Genomic DNA, 14980 nt, shown 5'->3' with positions numbered 1-14980 from the left:
AAGGACCCTGGGACTGAACACCTCCCTCTGCAACTGGATCCCGGACTTCCTGATGGGACGCCCCCAGGTGGTGAAGGTAGGCTTAGTCCCCTCCTGTACTCCCTGTTCACCCACAACTGCACGGCCGCACATGATTCCAACACCATCATTAAGTTTGCCAACCATCATTAAGTTTGCCACCGTCAATGATGAGACCAGGACAACAACCTCAACGTCAGCCAGACAAAGGAGCTGATCGTGGACTACAGGAAACGGAGGGCTGAGCACACCCCCATTCAGGGCTGTAGTGGAGCAGGCCGAGAGCTTCAAGTTCCTCTGTGTCCACATCACTAAGGATCTATCATGGTCCACACACACCAACACAGTCGTGAAGAGGGCACGACAATACCTCTTCCCCCTCAGAAGGCTTGGCATGTGTCCTCAGATCCTCAAAAAGTTATACAGCTGCACCATTGAGACCATCTTGACTGGCTGCATCACTTCCTGGTATGGCAACTGCTTGGCATCCGCCAGTAAGGTGCTACAAAGGGCGTACAGCCCGGTACATAAGTGGGGCTGAGCTCCCCTGCCATCCAGGACCTCTATACCAGGCGACAGGGGCGCAACTTTGGTTTTAGAAATGGGGGGGGACATAACTTGGTGGGGTGTCTGAGGGTCTATCCCTCAGACACCCCGTGACAAAACAAAGGTTACAAAACATTTCATCGTTTGATTCAGGTCAAGTGTGATTGAGGCAAAAAATAATAGCTAAAGTTAGCAAGCTAGCTAACGTTAGCCAACATTTGGCTAGCTCTAGCTAATATTGGTACATCATTAAATGTACTTCTGTTGAAACGTGACAAAACGAAGGCTACAAAACATTTCCATACACACAACAGCTGTTAGATACTGCTACCTGACAGACAGCGAGAGGGGATGAAGCAACGGCTAATGTAACATGTCATTTGCACTGGGAATAAATACTTTTTTTTCTGTCAAACAGCAGTTACCTTGCCCGCTAGATCAGTCAACTAAAGAGTAGCCAGTTTCTGCTATGCTTGCTATTACAACTCGGAGAGAAAAAGCGCAGACAGCAGCTGCGTCTGATCATCTTTCCCATGCTGGTCCTATACGTCAGCCTTTCAGAAGCTTTGCCTTCACACATCCTACCTGCACAAGATGTGGTGTCCATGTGGTCCTACGTTCTGCCTGCTTAAACTGGAAAACAGCCTACTCAACAGCTCTGAGGCGTCCACATGGTCCTAAAGCACACCGGGCCGTGTTTATATCACAGTGCAATTCTAAAACTGGGGGGAGGGGACAAAAATACTGTTTCAGAATGTGGAAGGGTCATGCCCCCCTGTCCCCAGTGAAAGTTGCGCCCCTGCCAGGCAGTTCTCAGAGGAAGGCCCTAAAAAAAAAATTACGACTCCAGCCACCCAAGTCATAGACTGTTCTCTCTGCTACTGCATGGCAAGCTGTACTGATGGAAGTCTGGAACCAACAGGACCCTGAACAGCTTCTTCCCCAAGCCATTAGATGGCTAAATAGTGAGTCCAGGTAACTATTTAACTATATGCATTAACCCTTTTTACACCAACTCTTTTGTCTCAGCACATACACTGCTGCTACTGTTTATCGGTCACTTTACCAAGTTATCATTACTCATTGTGTATGTATTATTATGTGTTTTACGTTTCAATTATTTCTATATTTTCTTTCTCTCTGCATTGTTGTGAACATAAGTAAGCATTTCACTGTTAGTCTACAGCTGTTGTTAACAAAGCATGTGACAAATAAAATTTGATTTTACATTTTTATTTGACCACCCTGTGAAGTTCATCATAACTTATTTCATCTGTAGCCTAATACACTGTAGTTTTCCCGAGTCTGTGTGGGAGGACCACACACCATAGTGACTCCAAATGTACTTCGATATGATGGTTGTATCAATATTTGCGCATAAATACGTTTCCACCATCATTTCTAGCGTAATTAATTTTTCCATCACAAAAAGATCCCACCATGTCAAACGAACCGATTATCTGTCGGCATTTATAACATTTTACCGAAACTTAATGTTTCCATTACAGCTGTGATTTCTTATATATATGGTATGGCTTTACTCGCGTAACGTGGTTGGTGGATCATTGTATTTTTCTTGTAACAATATTTGCACAAAAGCCAAGTTTTATTGTTTAATGTTTCCATACGGAAGTAATTACTTGCGACACCGGTAGTAGAGGTTTAACATCCGGTAACGACGTTCTCTCTTTCCTGTCAGCCATTTGTGATAAAAGGTGAGAGAAAGATTTTCTCTGTTGTACGAATACAAAAATACTGTACTTTCATGAATCATAGCTGTCCAATTGGCGAAAGAATGTATTGCAAAGCATCTCCGCTAACGGTAGCGCTTTGTTTATTTTGAATGTTGTCGTTATTTTGGCACATTTTATGGTAAAAAAAAAAGTCGGCATGCTACCGCTGTGCCTGCCACATGCTGGAAGCTTCGGCGTCAACGCAAATGTTCACATGGCTTCGTATTTTCTTATGAACGTCTCCCCTCTCCACCAAAGATTGTTTATTGAATTCTGATATTTAATAAGCGCATTATTTTAACCTACCTAACGTTGCCATGCAAACGAGAAATGTTGACATTGGCTAACTATCTAGCACGTTAACAAATTAAGCTAGCTAACGTTAGCTAATTGACGTATGATAGCTAATGTAGTAAAAAAATGAAGAAAAGTAAGGACGAGAAATGTCGGAGTCCGGCCTATAAATATGTGATGAATGTATAGACTATATGGGAAAGGGGGATGCCTAGTCGGTTCTCCAACTGCCTTAATCGACATCCATCTCTTTGGCGCCCGGGGAACAGTGGGTTTACCTTGTCAGTTTGGGGATTTGATCCAGCAATCTTCCTGTTACTGGCCCAACGCTCTAACCATTAGGCTACCATATGGATAGAATACGTACTATATCTGAAGAATGGTATATGTACAGCAATAGTTAAATAGCATAGGCCTTGACTAGAATACAGTATTTACTTATGAAGTGGGTTAAACGGTATGTGAATATTAAAGTGACCAGTGTTCCATGTCTTTGTACATAGGGCAGCAGCCACTAAGGTGGTAGCTCAGCAAGTGTGTGACACGTTCAGGGCAGGGTATTGAACTTCCGTGTGGTGCAAGCTAGCTGATTTAATAGCTCATCTTTTTCTCTGCTACTCACAGATCGAGTGACCGATCAGCACCAAAACAAAACCAGAATGCAGAACGACGCCGGTGAATTCGTGGACCTGTACGTCCCACGTAAATGGTGAGTAACTCGTAGCGCCACACCTGTAACTAGCTAGGTAGCTAAATAAGCTTACGATAACGAGCAAAGTTAGTAGTTTGCGAAATGGCTAGATAGTTGGTTTTATAGCTAGATACATAATTAGCTAGATACATAATTTAACTTCGTTGATGAAAGCACTCTAAATCCATTTTGCCCTGTCAACAACATTAGCTAGAGGTCCTGTAATTCTGATTCTATATACAACTTGCTATGACCCTGTGTCTTTCAGCTCTGCAAGCAACCGAATCATCGGAGCCAAGGACCACGCCTCCATCCAGATCAACATTGCTGAGGTAATAACTAGTGGCACTAGCTACAGAACTCTGTAACTTCATAATGTACTTTAGTGTGTCTCAAATGACACCCTATTTCCTATGTATTGTACTACTGAAAGTAGTGGACAAAAGTAGTGCACTGTGTAGGGGATCGTGTTCCATTTGAGCCACACCACAGGAGGTTAGTGGAACCTTAATTGGGGAGGACTGGGCTCTTTATAATAACTGGTGCGGATTCGGTGGAATGGTATCAAATATCAAACACGTGGCTTTTAGGTGTTTGATGCCATTCCATTTGCTCGGTTCTGGCCATTTATGAGCCGTCCTCCCCTCAGCGGCCTCCACTGAAACACACCCAGTAGTCTTCATTGATCTGGGCCCAGTTTCCCCGAAAGCGATGGAAGTTGAGCGTACCAGTGTTTTAACGATGCGTCTTTCCTACAACGGCCGAAGATGCATTTCCCAAAACGGCACACAGACAGAACAGCCGCTGAGTTTGTTGTCGATACTGATTTAACCTCTACAGGATCTGAAAGTATTTTAAGAAAACACAGCTCTGCTCTCAGAACAGCTTACTCAACTCAAATCTTACCTTAACATTGTAATTATTTCACAATACTGACGACTGATCAGCTCCTATAGAGAGATAACACGGGTAACCCAAACTCAGTCCTCGGGACCCCAAAGGGGTGCACATTTTGGATTTTCCCCGAGCACTAAACAGTTGATTTAACTAATCGTCACGCTGTGATAGTTTGAATAAGCTCTGTGGTGTTAGGGGCAACAAAACAAACAACGAGGACGGGTTTGGGGAAACGCTGGATTACCACCTATGGCTGCACATATTGAGACAGTAGTCTACAAGCGGCAAAATAGAAGTCAAGTTATTGGAACGTGCATTTCGATACAGGGATGCAAACTTTCCAGTGATATTCGCCGTTTGGATTGCAAAATAGGTTATCCACATGAATCGTGTAGATCCTGGGAAACGAGGTACGATCTGGGGGTACGAGGTACGATCTGATCACTCAGATGACAAGACGCTTGATTAACGGCGTTAACCTTTTTTTATAACATTTTACAGCTGACATGGCACTTTTCTAAGGCTACTTAGTATATGAGAGCGATTTTTAAAACACAAGTAGTACAATAGAAAACAAAGCTTTGCGTAGCTAACTAAATAAAGAGATTTTGGAGAAGTGGTCTTAGCTCACAGTAGTGTTGTCATCCATCGTTTGTAGTTCCCATGCTTGCAACTTGGGCTCATGCTAACTAAATCAATGACCATGGATTATGTTTTATACTTTCTGCCAATAATCAGTGAGATTTAATGCTAAACATATTGTAAATGACCTGTAACAATGACCCCCCCCCCAAAAATGTGTTGTGTAGCACGGGCAGAATTTGGCATGTTCTAGCTCTCCATTGTGACGCGCGGGGGGGGGGGGGGGGGGGGGCACTTTTTGGCAGGGGGGGGTCGATATTTGGCATGACAGGCCCCCTACTCCTTATAACCTCATTGTACTAATTACATTTTTTTATTGCAGGTTGACAAGGTAACCGGTCGCTTCAATGGCCAGTTCAAGACCTACGCTATCTGCGGTGACATCCGTAGAATGGTAGGTTTCTCCGCTTTCAAAAGGCCAGGGGTGCAAATTTCCAGTCATTTTGTTCCATAAATTCAGAGTCCTCCGACCAGGATTTCTTGGAAAAGTTACTGGAATTTTGCAACCTTGTTGCAGGTCGTTGGCAGCGAGGCTTGGCCTGCAGTGTCTCTGTCCTCTTGTAGTGGCTCTGTCCTCCTGCGGTGGCTCTATCCTCCTGTAGTGGCTTTGTCCACCTGTAGTGTCTGTTACAGATAACTGAGATGGTTTGAGGCCATGCTGTCTCCTCCATAGCAAGGTTATAGGTAAACCTCAGACACACCACTGGCATCAACTATCTTTTATCCTAGCATCCAGGTACATGAATTATAGAGGCCACTACCTCCCCTTTCCAAAGTCTGGTGTTATCAGTGTAGATTCAGGAGAGGAAGTCACTCACACATTTATCCCACAAGTCACCATGGCATCATTTGATATTGTTCATTATCTTCTGTGTGATGGTGTTTGACAAATGTGAGGTGAGAGTGTGTGTGTGTGTAAAGAGGAAGTATCTAACGGACCCTCCTGTCCCATCCCGCAGGGTGAGGCTGACGACTCCCTCCTGAGGCTGGCTAAGACCGACAGCATCGTGTCAAAGTAAGTACCTGCGTTGTCTCTGCTGTACCGTGTCCAGCCTAGTGTTTGTCACGATACCAAACCGATACCACAACAAAGGAAGGCCTTTTAGCCAAAGTCACAGAATGGCTCTTGATCCAGACCGATGTGTTCAATATCATTACATTTTAAATGTAGGCATTAAATGAATGACTCATACAATATTTATTTATTTAGCAAACCACATAATATACAGGTAATTTATTTGAGTGATAAATCTCTGTTGGTAAACTGGGTAAATCAAGATGTCGCCACGGTCTAGTCACAATACAGGTGGATTCATATTCAATAGGAGTGAGTGAATGAAGATTTATTGAGCTCGTTTTGGCTGATTTCATGGGGCTACAGACGAAAAACTAATCTGCTTCCCTTCCATTTGGTACTTATTTTATTATACTGATCAACAACATTTTGCATACACACAAACAACAGAGGTATTCTGTTCTGATATAAAAGTGTGCCTGTCTCTTTAAGAGTCATGATGTCATTCAGTCAGTTTGAGGCTGGAGCAAAGATAATGTTGACTGGGATAGATGGGAGACTAAATAAGATAATTAATTAACGTTTTTTGGTGACAATCAGCTTTGAAATCAGCAATATTTTTTGCCTTATGATTTGCATATTATCACAAACGAGGTACTAGGGTAGAACGTACTGCTGTTTAGTACCAACGAATGCAGCAAGCAACGGATGTCCGTAATACTGAGATTGCGTCGTCTAATGCGTTTGATTCCCGCCGTACATTAATTTTGGTACATTCCCTCAGCTGATTAGCAGCTGCTGTCAGACACACGTGGATCTCGAAAGACAATTCTCTTCCAATAGTGTGTGCAGCGAATTCTACACAATTTTTTAAAAAAAAGTCTAAATGACTATGACATCCTGGCATTTTTGAGGCATACTAAATGTTTAAAATGTCACATACTAATAAAACTTTACTGCTTACTGAACAAATATAGAAATGCAACGATGTCAAAGATTTTACTGAGTTACAGTTCATATACGGAAATCAGTCAATTTAAATGAATTCATTAGACTCTAATCTATGGATTTCACATGACTGGGCAGGGGCACAGCCATGGGTGGGTCTGGGAGGGCGTAGGCCCACCCACACGGCAGCCAGTCCCAGCCAATCAGAATGAGTTTTTGCCCACAAAAGGGCTTTATTACAGACGGAAATACTCCTCAGTTGAAGATTTTTGTTCAGTCTATTTAGAACTCGCATATGGGTATTCGTGCACAGCCAGTGTGTGATTGGGGCCATTGTTCGCCTAAATTAAACTGATTGGTGACGTTGTTTGCCTAAATTAAACTGTGATTGGTGACGTTGTTCGCCTGAATTTAACTGTGATTGGTCAGGTTCTACTACTGCAACACACCCAGATGTAATGTCCTCACTGATGTGATCTAATGTCCTTTTCCTCTCCCTTTTCCTAACAGGAACTTCTAGGTCAGGAGATGCGCCTCAGGAATCTCTTTGTAAAATAAAAAAATATAATGAATTTGAATTTGTTTCAAGCATCATTATTACTCATAGATGATTGGTCCTAACCCCAGTTCATAGTTTCAACCATTGGATTTAAATTGGCTCATATTTGTGTGAAAGATGCCCGCCTCCAAGTGAGTGATTTGATGTACCCTGAAAAAAAATATAAACGAAACAACATGTCTGGTGAGTATGCAGGCCAAGGAAGAACTGGGACATTTTCAGCTTCCAGTAATTGTGTCCAGATCCTTGGGTCATGGGGCCGTGCATTATCATAGTGAAACATGAGGTGACGGCGGTGGATGAATGGCACGACAATGGGCCTCAGGATCTCGCCACGGTATCTCTGCATTCAAATTGCCTTTGATAAAAATGAAATTGTGTTCGTTGCCTAAAGCTTATGCCTACCCATACCGTAACCCCATCACCACCGTGGGGCACTCTGTTCACATCAGTAAAGTGCTCACCTATACATGTGGTCTGCCGATTGGACGTACTGCCAAATCCTCTAAAACGCCGTTGGAGGCGGCTTATGGTAGAGAAATTAACATTCGATAAGATGCCAACAGCTCTGGTGGACATTCCTGCGGTCAGCAGGACTGATTGAACTAAATTTACCAATGTTTTACTTTACAAGAGGCATCTTGTAGAATCGTCTTGTGGTACTTTATTTTCACCACTAGATGGCACACCATATCAATACATGTTTACCTGTGAAACTTTTATTTTTATCCCAATTTATGTTGTGTTATCAGGAAATAGATAACATTTGAGAGAAACTGTCAACGATGGATTGGTATATATGTCCCGTAGTCAACATTCCACATTCTAAATGAATCTCAAATACAGTTGAAAAGGAACGACCGTGTTTTATTTAGTCTCTAAGCCTTCTTTCCAAATCTCATCTCGTTGCCTCACTAGTGTAAAGTGAATCCCAGAGTGCTAACTGCTAATCTAACCATTCTGAACAGCTGTTTTAGTGTCATTCCGAATGGTTTGGCCTAAATAACGTTTCAGGCTGTGTTAAAAGATATGACCTTGTTTCCCAACCCTGGTCCAAACAGTACACACTTTTTGTTGTACCCGTGGTCAAACACACCTCCATTCGCATCACGGAGGGCTTGATGATCAATTGACAAGTTGAATCTGGTGTGGGTGTCCAGGTTTACAATGACAATGTGTACTGTTGGGGGTACTGGAGGACCAAAGGTTGGGAAACACTGAGATATGAGGCTTGTTCCCTTGGTGTGGCCTAACTAACGTTGAGACTGTATTAAGATAACAGGTTGTCTCTTAAGATAACAGGTTTTCTCTGCAGAGAGTATGTAGATAGTCATCACTGTAAACACAGAGTTCTACTTGGTCCGGAGTCCCAACAGCTGATAGTAGACTGCTTTAAAATCTCTCGCTGAGGTCAAATGAAAGGACTGCTTTAAAATCTCTTTCTCTCCTTCCCTCTCTCTTGCTGAGGTGAAATTACATTTTAAATTGGTGTCTGTTCGTTTCCCACACTCTTTTCCAAACCCAGTCTCGGCCTTCCTCTGCCTCTCTCACCCCTCTCTCCTAGGTGAAATTAAATACCTTAGGTTGGTGAAGCCCTTCATTATTGAGAATACTGATTACAGCATTAGTCCCTGTCTCAGCTCTCTCACAGCCTCCTACATGGGACTCAGGTCTCTGAGGTCACATGACCTGCAGTCTCATGTCACGCTTGTCTTTTATTCAGGGGTTAAAAGGTTGGAATCAAGTTTGCAGACCAGGGCTGTGTCCCAAATGGGACCCTATTCTCTATTTAAGTGCACTAATTCTTACCAGGGCCCATAGGCTTCTGGTCAAAAGTAGCTCACTATGTAAGGAATCTTACCTGTGACAGGAAACTTAAAAAAAAAAAAATAAGATGTTGGGATAATTCCCCCTGGAATCTCTGAGGTTTGGTTTAAACAGACTCAATTAGCCATGGAGCTTAGATGCAGTTGAGGGTTTTGGTGGTTAAAGTCTTAATCCCAAATGGCTCACTATTTAGCGCACTACTTTTCACCAGATACTTATTGGCCCTGATCAAACAGTGCACTATATAGGGAATAAGGTGCCGTTCGGGAATGGCCTGTGTCAGGGATAGCAAGGGGCCTCGATGGGGAGTGGTTATATTAAGGGGCCTCAATGGGGAGTGGTTATATTAAGGGGCCTCGATGGGGAGTGGGGATAGCAAGGGGCCTCAATGGGCAATGGGGAGAGTAAGGGGCCTCAATGGGGAGTGGGGAGAGTAAGGGGCCTCGATGGGGGGTGGGGAGAGCAAGGGGTCTCGATGGGGAGTGGGGAGAGTAAGGGGCCTCGATGGGGAGTGGGGATAGTAAGGGGCCTCGATGGGGAGTGGGGATAGTAAGGGGCCTCGATGGGGGGTGGGGATAGTAAGGGGCCTCGATGGGGGGTGGGGATAGTAAGGGGCCTCGATGGGGAGTGGGGATAGTAAGGGGCCTCGATGGGGGGTGGGGATAGTAAGGGGCCTCGATGGGGAGTGGGGATAGTAAGGGGCCTCGATGGGGAGTTGGGATAGTAAGGGGCCTCGATGGGGAATGGGGAGAGCAAAGGGCCTCGATGGGGAATGGGGATAGTAAGGGGCCTCGATGGGGAGTGGGAATAGTAAGGGGCCTCGATGGGGAGTGGGGATAGTAAGGGGCCTCGATGGGGAGTGGGGATAGTAAGGGGCCTCGATGGGGAGTGGGGATAGCAAGGGGCCTCGATGGGTAGTGGGGATAGTAAGGGGTCTCGATGGGGAATGGGGAGAGTAAGGGGCCTCGATGGGGAGTGGGGATAGTAAGGGGCCTCGATGGGGAGTGGGGATAGTAAGGGGCCTCGATGGGGAGTGGGGAGAGCAAGGGGCCTCGATGGGGAATGGGGAGAGCAAGGGGCCTCGATGGGGAATGGGGATAGTAAGGGGCCTCGATGGGGAATGGGGAGAGTAAGGGGCCTCGATGGGGAGTGGGGAGAGCAAGGGGCCTCGATGGGGAGTGGGGAGAGCAAGGGGCCTCGATGGGGAGTGGGGAGAGCAAGGGGCCTCGATGGGGAATGGGGAGAGCAAGGGGCCTCGATGGGGAATGGGGATAGTAAGGGGCCTCGATGGGGAGTGGGGATAGTAAGGGGCCTCGATGGGGAGTGGGGATAGTAAGGGGCCTCGATGGGGAGTGGGGATAGTAAGGGGCCTCGATGGGGAGTGGTTATATTAAGGGGCCTCGATGGGGAGTGGTTATATTAAGGGGCCTCGATGGGGAGTGGGGATAGTAAGGGGCCTCGATGGGGAGTGGGGATAGCAAGGGGCCTCAATGGGGAGTGGGGAGAGTAAGGGGCCTCGATGGGGGGTGGGGATAGTAAGGGGCCTCGATGGGGGGTGGGGATAGTAAGGGGCCTCGATGGGGAGTGGGGATAGTAAGGGGCCTCGATGGGGATAGCAAGGGGCCTCGATGGGGAGTGGGGAGAGTAAGGGGCCTCGATGGGGGGTGGGGAGAGTAAGGGGCCTCGATGGGGGGTGGGGAGAGTAAGGGGTCTCGATGTGGGGTGGGGAGAGTAAGGGGCCTCGATGGGGAGTGGGGATAGCAAGGGGCCTCGATGGGGAGTGGGGATAGTAAGGGGCCTCGATGGGGAATGGGGAGAGTAAGGGGCCTCGATGGGGAGTGGGGATAGTAAGGGGCCTCGATGGGGAGTGGGGATAGCAAGGGGCCTCGATGGGGAGTGGTTATATTAAGGGGCCTCAATGGGGAGAGGTTATATTAAGGGACCTCGATGGGGAGTGGGGATAGCAAGGGGCCTCAATGGGGAGTGGGGATAGCAAGGGGCCTCAATGGGGAGTGGGGAGAGTAAGGGGCCTCGATGGGGGGTGGGGATAGTAAGGGGCCTCGATGGGGAGTGGGGATAGTAAGGGGCCTCGATGGGGAGTGGGGATAGTAAGGGGCCTCGATGGGGATAGCAAGGGGCCTCGATGGGGAGTGGGGAGAGTAAGGGGCCTCGATGGGGGGTGGGGAGAGTAAGGGGCCTCGATGGGGGGTGGGGAGAGTAAGGGGCCTCGATGGGGGGTGGGGAGAGCAAGGGGTCTCGATGGGGAGTGGGGGCCTCGATGGGGAGTGGGGATAGTAAGGGGCCTCGATGGGGAGTGGGGATAGTAAGGGGCCTCGATGGGGAGTGGGGATAGTAAGGGGCCTCGATGGGGAGTGGGGATAGTAAGGGGCCTCGATGGGGAGTGGGGAGAGTAAGGGGCCTCGATGGGGGGTGGGGAGAGTAAGGGGTCTCGATGTGGGGTGGGGAGAGTAAGGGGCCTCGATGGGGAGTGGGGATAGCAAGGGGCCTCGATGGGGAGTGGGGATAGTAAGGGGCCTCGATGGGGAATGGGGAGAGTAAGGGGCCTCGATGGGGAGTGGGGATAGTAAGGGGCCTCGATGGGGAGTGGGGATAGTAACGGGCCTCGATGGGGAGTGGGGAGAGTAAGGGGTCTCGATGGGGAATGGGGAGAGTAAGGGGCCTTGATGGGGAGTGGGGATAGTAAGGGGCCTCGATGGGGAGTGGGGATAGCAAGGGGCCTCGATGGGGAGTGGGGAGAGCAAGGGGCCTCGATGGGGAATGGGGAGAGCAAGGGGCCTCGATGGGGAATGGGGATAGTAAGGGGCCTCGATGGGGAATGGGGAGAGCAAGGGGCCTCGATGGGGAGTGGGGAGAGCAAGGGGCCTCGATGGGGAATGGGGAGAGCAAGGGGCTTCGATGGGGAATGGGGATAGTAAGGGGCCTCGATGGGGAGTGGGGATAGTAAGGGGCCTCGATGGGGAATGGGGAGAGCAAGGGGCCTCGATGGGGAGTGGGGATAGTAAGGGGCCTCGATGGGGAGTGGGGATAGTAACGGGCCTCGATGGGGAGTGGGGAGAGTAAGGGGTCTCGATGGGGAATGGGGAGAGTAAGGGGCCTCGATGGGGAGTGGGGATAGTAAGGGGCCTCGATGGGGAGTGGGGATAGTAAGGGGCCTCGATGGGGAGTGGGGATAGCAAGGGGCCTCGATGGGGAGTGGGGAGAGCAAGGGGCCTCGATGGGGAATGGGGAGAGCAAGGGGCTTCGATGGGGAATGGGGATAGTAAGGGGCCTCGATGGGGGGTGGGGAGAGCAAGGGGCCTCGATGGGGAGTGGGGAGAGCAAGGGGCCTCGATGGGGAATGGGGAGAGCAAGGGGCCTCGATGGGGAATGGGGATAGTAAGGGGCCTCGATGGGGAGTGGGGATAGTAAGGGGCCTCGATGGGGAGTGGGGATAGTAAGGGGCCTCGATGGGGAGTGGGGAGAGCAAGGGGCCTCGATGGGGAGTGGGGATAGTAAGGGGCCTCGATGTGGAGTGGGGATAGTAAGGTGCCTCGATGGGGAATGGGGAGAGTAAGGGGATACCAGGGGAACAGTGGAAAAGTTGCTTGTGCCTGTACATACAGCTCTACGCTCTGCGCTGCCCGTTGTCTACCTACCCTACCTGGACCCCACATACCTGCATCTGAGGGGCGTTGAGTTTGAAGTGAGCTTCTGGGCGCCAGGTAAAGAATACAAACCCTCATCCACCGCCAGGTAACAGAGGAAGCATTGTCTCAGCCAGAGCCTGGTGAAGGGGCGCTAGGGGATATAATAAGGCCTAAAAAAGCTACCTTTGATATGTGTGGGATCTTATCAGTCCATACATGCCCCCAGAGTCATACATAGGGTACTTCCCAAATGGTGCCCTAGTCCCTATATAGTGTATTACTTATAACTGGAGCCTCTCTGGGCCCTGGTCAACAGGAGTCCACTATATAGAGCAGTGGTAGGCAAACATCTTCCTGGAGTGCCGGATTTTGCCCCAACCTGGCACCACACCTGACCAACTGAGCTAATTGATCAGTTCAGTGATTTGCCTAAATTCAACACGTCGGTTAAAATGAAGAAAAACATAGCAAGGGCCTCAGGCTGTGTTAAGATAACAGGTTGTCTCTGCGCCCAGAGTATATAGATAGTCATCACTGCTATGCAAGGGCCTTAGGGCAGGGTTGCCTGTCTCTGATATTAGTGCAGGGTTGCCTGTCTCTGATATTAGTGCAGGGTTGCCTGTCTCTGATATTAGTGCAGGGTTGCCTGTCCCTGATATTAGTGCAGGGTTGCCTGTCTCTGATATTAGTGCAGGGTTGCCTGTCCCTATTATTAGTGCAGGGTTGCCTGTCTCTGATATTACTGCAGGGTTGCCTGTCTCTGATATTAGTGCAGGGTTGCCTGTCTCTGATATTACTGCAGGGTTGCCTGTCTCTGATATTAGTGCAGGGTTGCCTGTCTCTGATATTAGTGCAGGGTTGCCTGTCTCTGATATTAGTGCAGGGTTGCCTGTCTCTGATAATAGTGCAGGGTTGCCTGTCTCTGATAAGAGTGCAGGGTTGCCTGTCTCTGATATTAGTGCAGGGTTGCCTGTCCCTGATATTAGTGCAGGGTTGCCTGTCCCTGATATTAGTGCAGGGCTGCCTGTCTCTGATATTAGTACAGGGTTGCCTGTCTCTGATATTACTGCAGGGCTGCCTGTCTCTGATATTACTGCAGGGTTGCCTGTCTCTGATATTAGTGCAGGGTTGCCTGTCTCTGATATTAGTGCAGGGTTGCCTGTCTCTGATATTAGTGCAGGGTTGCCTGTCTCTGATAATAGTGCAGGGTTGCCTGTCTCTGATAATAGTGCAGGGTTGCCTGTCTCTGATATTAGTGCAGGGTTGCCTGTCTCTGATATTACTGCAGGGTTGCCTGTCTCTGATATTAGTGCAGGGTTACCTGTCCCTGATATTAGTGCAGGGTTGCCTGTCTCTGATATTAGTGCAGGGTTGCCTGTCCCTGATATTAGTGCAGGGTTGCCTGTCCCTGAGATTACTGCAGGGTTGCCTGTCTCTGTCCCTGATATTAGTGCAGGGTTGCCTGTCCCTGATATTAGTGCAGGGTTGCCTGTCCCTGAGATTACTGCAGGGTTGCCTGTCTCTGTCCCTGATATTAGTGCAGGGTTGCCTGTCCCTGATATTAGTGCAGGGTTGCCTGTCCCTGATATTAGTGCAGGGTTACCTGTCCCTGATATTAGTGCAGGGTTGCCTGTCTCTGATATTAGTGCAGGGTTACCTGTCCCTGATATTAGTGCAGGGTTGCCTGTACCTGATATTAGTGCAGGGTTGCCTGTCTCTGATATTAGTGCAGGGTTACCTGTCCCTGATATTAGTGCAGGGTTGCCTGTCTCTGATATTAGTGCAGGGTTGCCTGTCTCTGATATTAGTGCAGGGTTGCCTGTCTCTGATATTAGTGCAGGGTTGCCTGTCTCTGATATTAGTGCAGGGTTGCCTGTCCCTGATATTAGTGCAGGGCTGCCTGTCTCTGATATTAGTGCAGGGTTGCCTGTCTCTGATATTAGTGCAGGGTTGCCTGTCTCTGATATTAGTGCAGGGTTGCCTGTCCCTGAGATTACTGCAGGGTTGCCTGTCCCTGAGATTAGTGCAGGGTTGCCTGTCTCTGTCCCTGATATTAGTGCAGGGTTGCCTGTCTCTGATATTACTGCAGGGTTGCCTGTCTCTGTCCCTGATATTAGTGCAGGGTTGCCTGTCTCTGATATTAGTGCAGGGTTGCCTGTCTCT

General features: G+C 48.3%; 2 protein-coding genes across 2 annotated transcripts; one reads left to right on the top strand and one right to left on the bottom strand.

Annotated features, from left to right (window-relative positions):
* Positions 1-2196: 2196 nt before the first annotated feature.
* LOC120040923 (40S ribosomal protein S21-like) lies at positions 2197-7362 on the top strand. Its single transcript, XM_038985906.1, has 6 exons — positions 2197-2279; positions 3216-3300; positions 3551-3614; positions 5144-5215; positions 5781-5836; positions 7295-7362. Exons 2-6 carry the CDS (start codon positions 3251-3253, stop codon positions 7302-7304), a joined length of 252 nt encoding a protein of 83 aa, XP_038841834.1. The 5' UTR covers positions 2197-2279; positions 3216-3250; the 3' UTR covers positions 7305-7362.
* Positions 7363-11143: 3781 nt separating this feature from the next.
* LOC120040926 (proline-rich extensin-like protein EPR1) lies at positions 11144-12844 on the bottom strand. Its single transcript, XM_038985907.1, has 2 exons — positions 12832-12844; positions 11144-12720 (listed from the first exon to the last, which is right to left on the bottom strand). The coding sequence occupies exons 1-2, from the start codon at positions 12842-12844 to the stop codon at positions 11144-11146; spliced, it is 1590 nt and encodes a 529-aa protein (XP_038841835.1).
* Between the last annotated feature and the right edge of the window lie 2136 nt (positions 12845-14980).

The sequence above is a fragment of the Salvelinus namaycush genome, unplaced genomic scaffold (genome assembly GCF_016432855.1).
Source record: "Salvelinus namaycush isolate Seneca unplaced genomic scaffold, SaNama_1.0 Scaffold392, whole genome shotgun sequence".
In the NCBI taxonomy this organism is placed as follows: Eukaryota; Metazoa; Chordata; class Actinopteri; order Salmoniformes; family Salmonidae; genus Salvelinus; species Salvelinus namaycush.
The sequence above is the reverse complement of the archived record's forward strand: the minus strand, read 5'-3'. Positions and strand labels throughout refer to the sequence as shown.

Bases quoted from the DNA above. Each gene is read 5' to 3' on its own strand.
- LOC120040923 (XM_038985906.1), top strand. From the start codon at position 3,251: ATGCAGAACGACGCCGGTGAATTCGTGGACCTGTACGTCCCACGTAAA. The intron at 3,301-3,550 runs GTGAGTAACTCG...TGTGTCTTTCAG, and splicing joins CTGTACGTCCCACGTAAATG to CTCTGCAAGCAACCGAATCA. The intron at 5,216-5,780 runs GTAGGTTTCTCC...CCCATCCCGCAG, and splicing joins GCGGTGACATCCGTAGAATG to GGTGAGGCTGACGACTCCCT.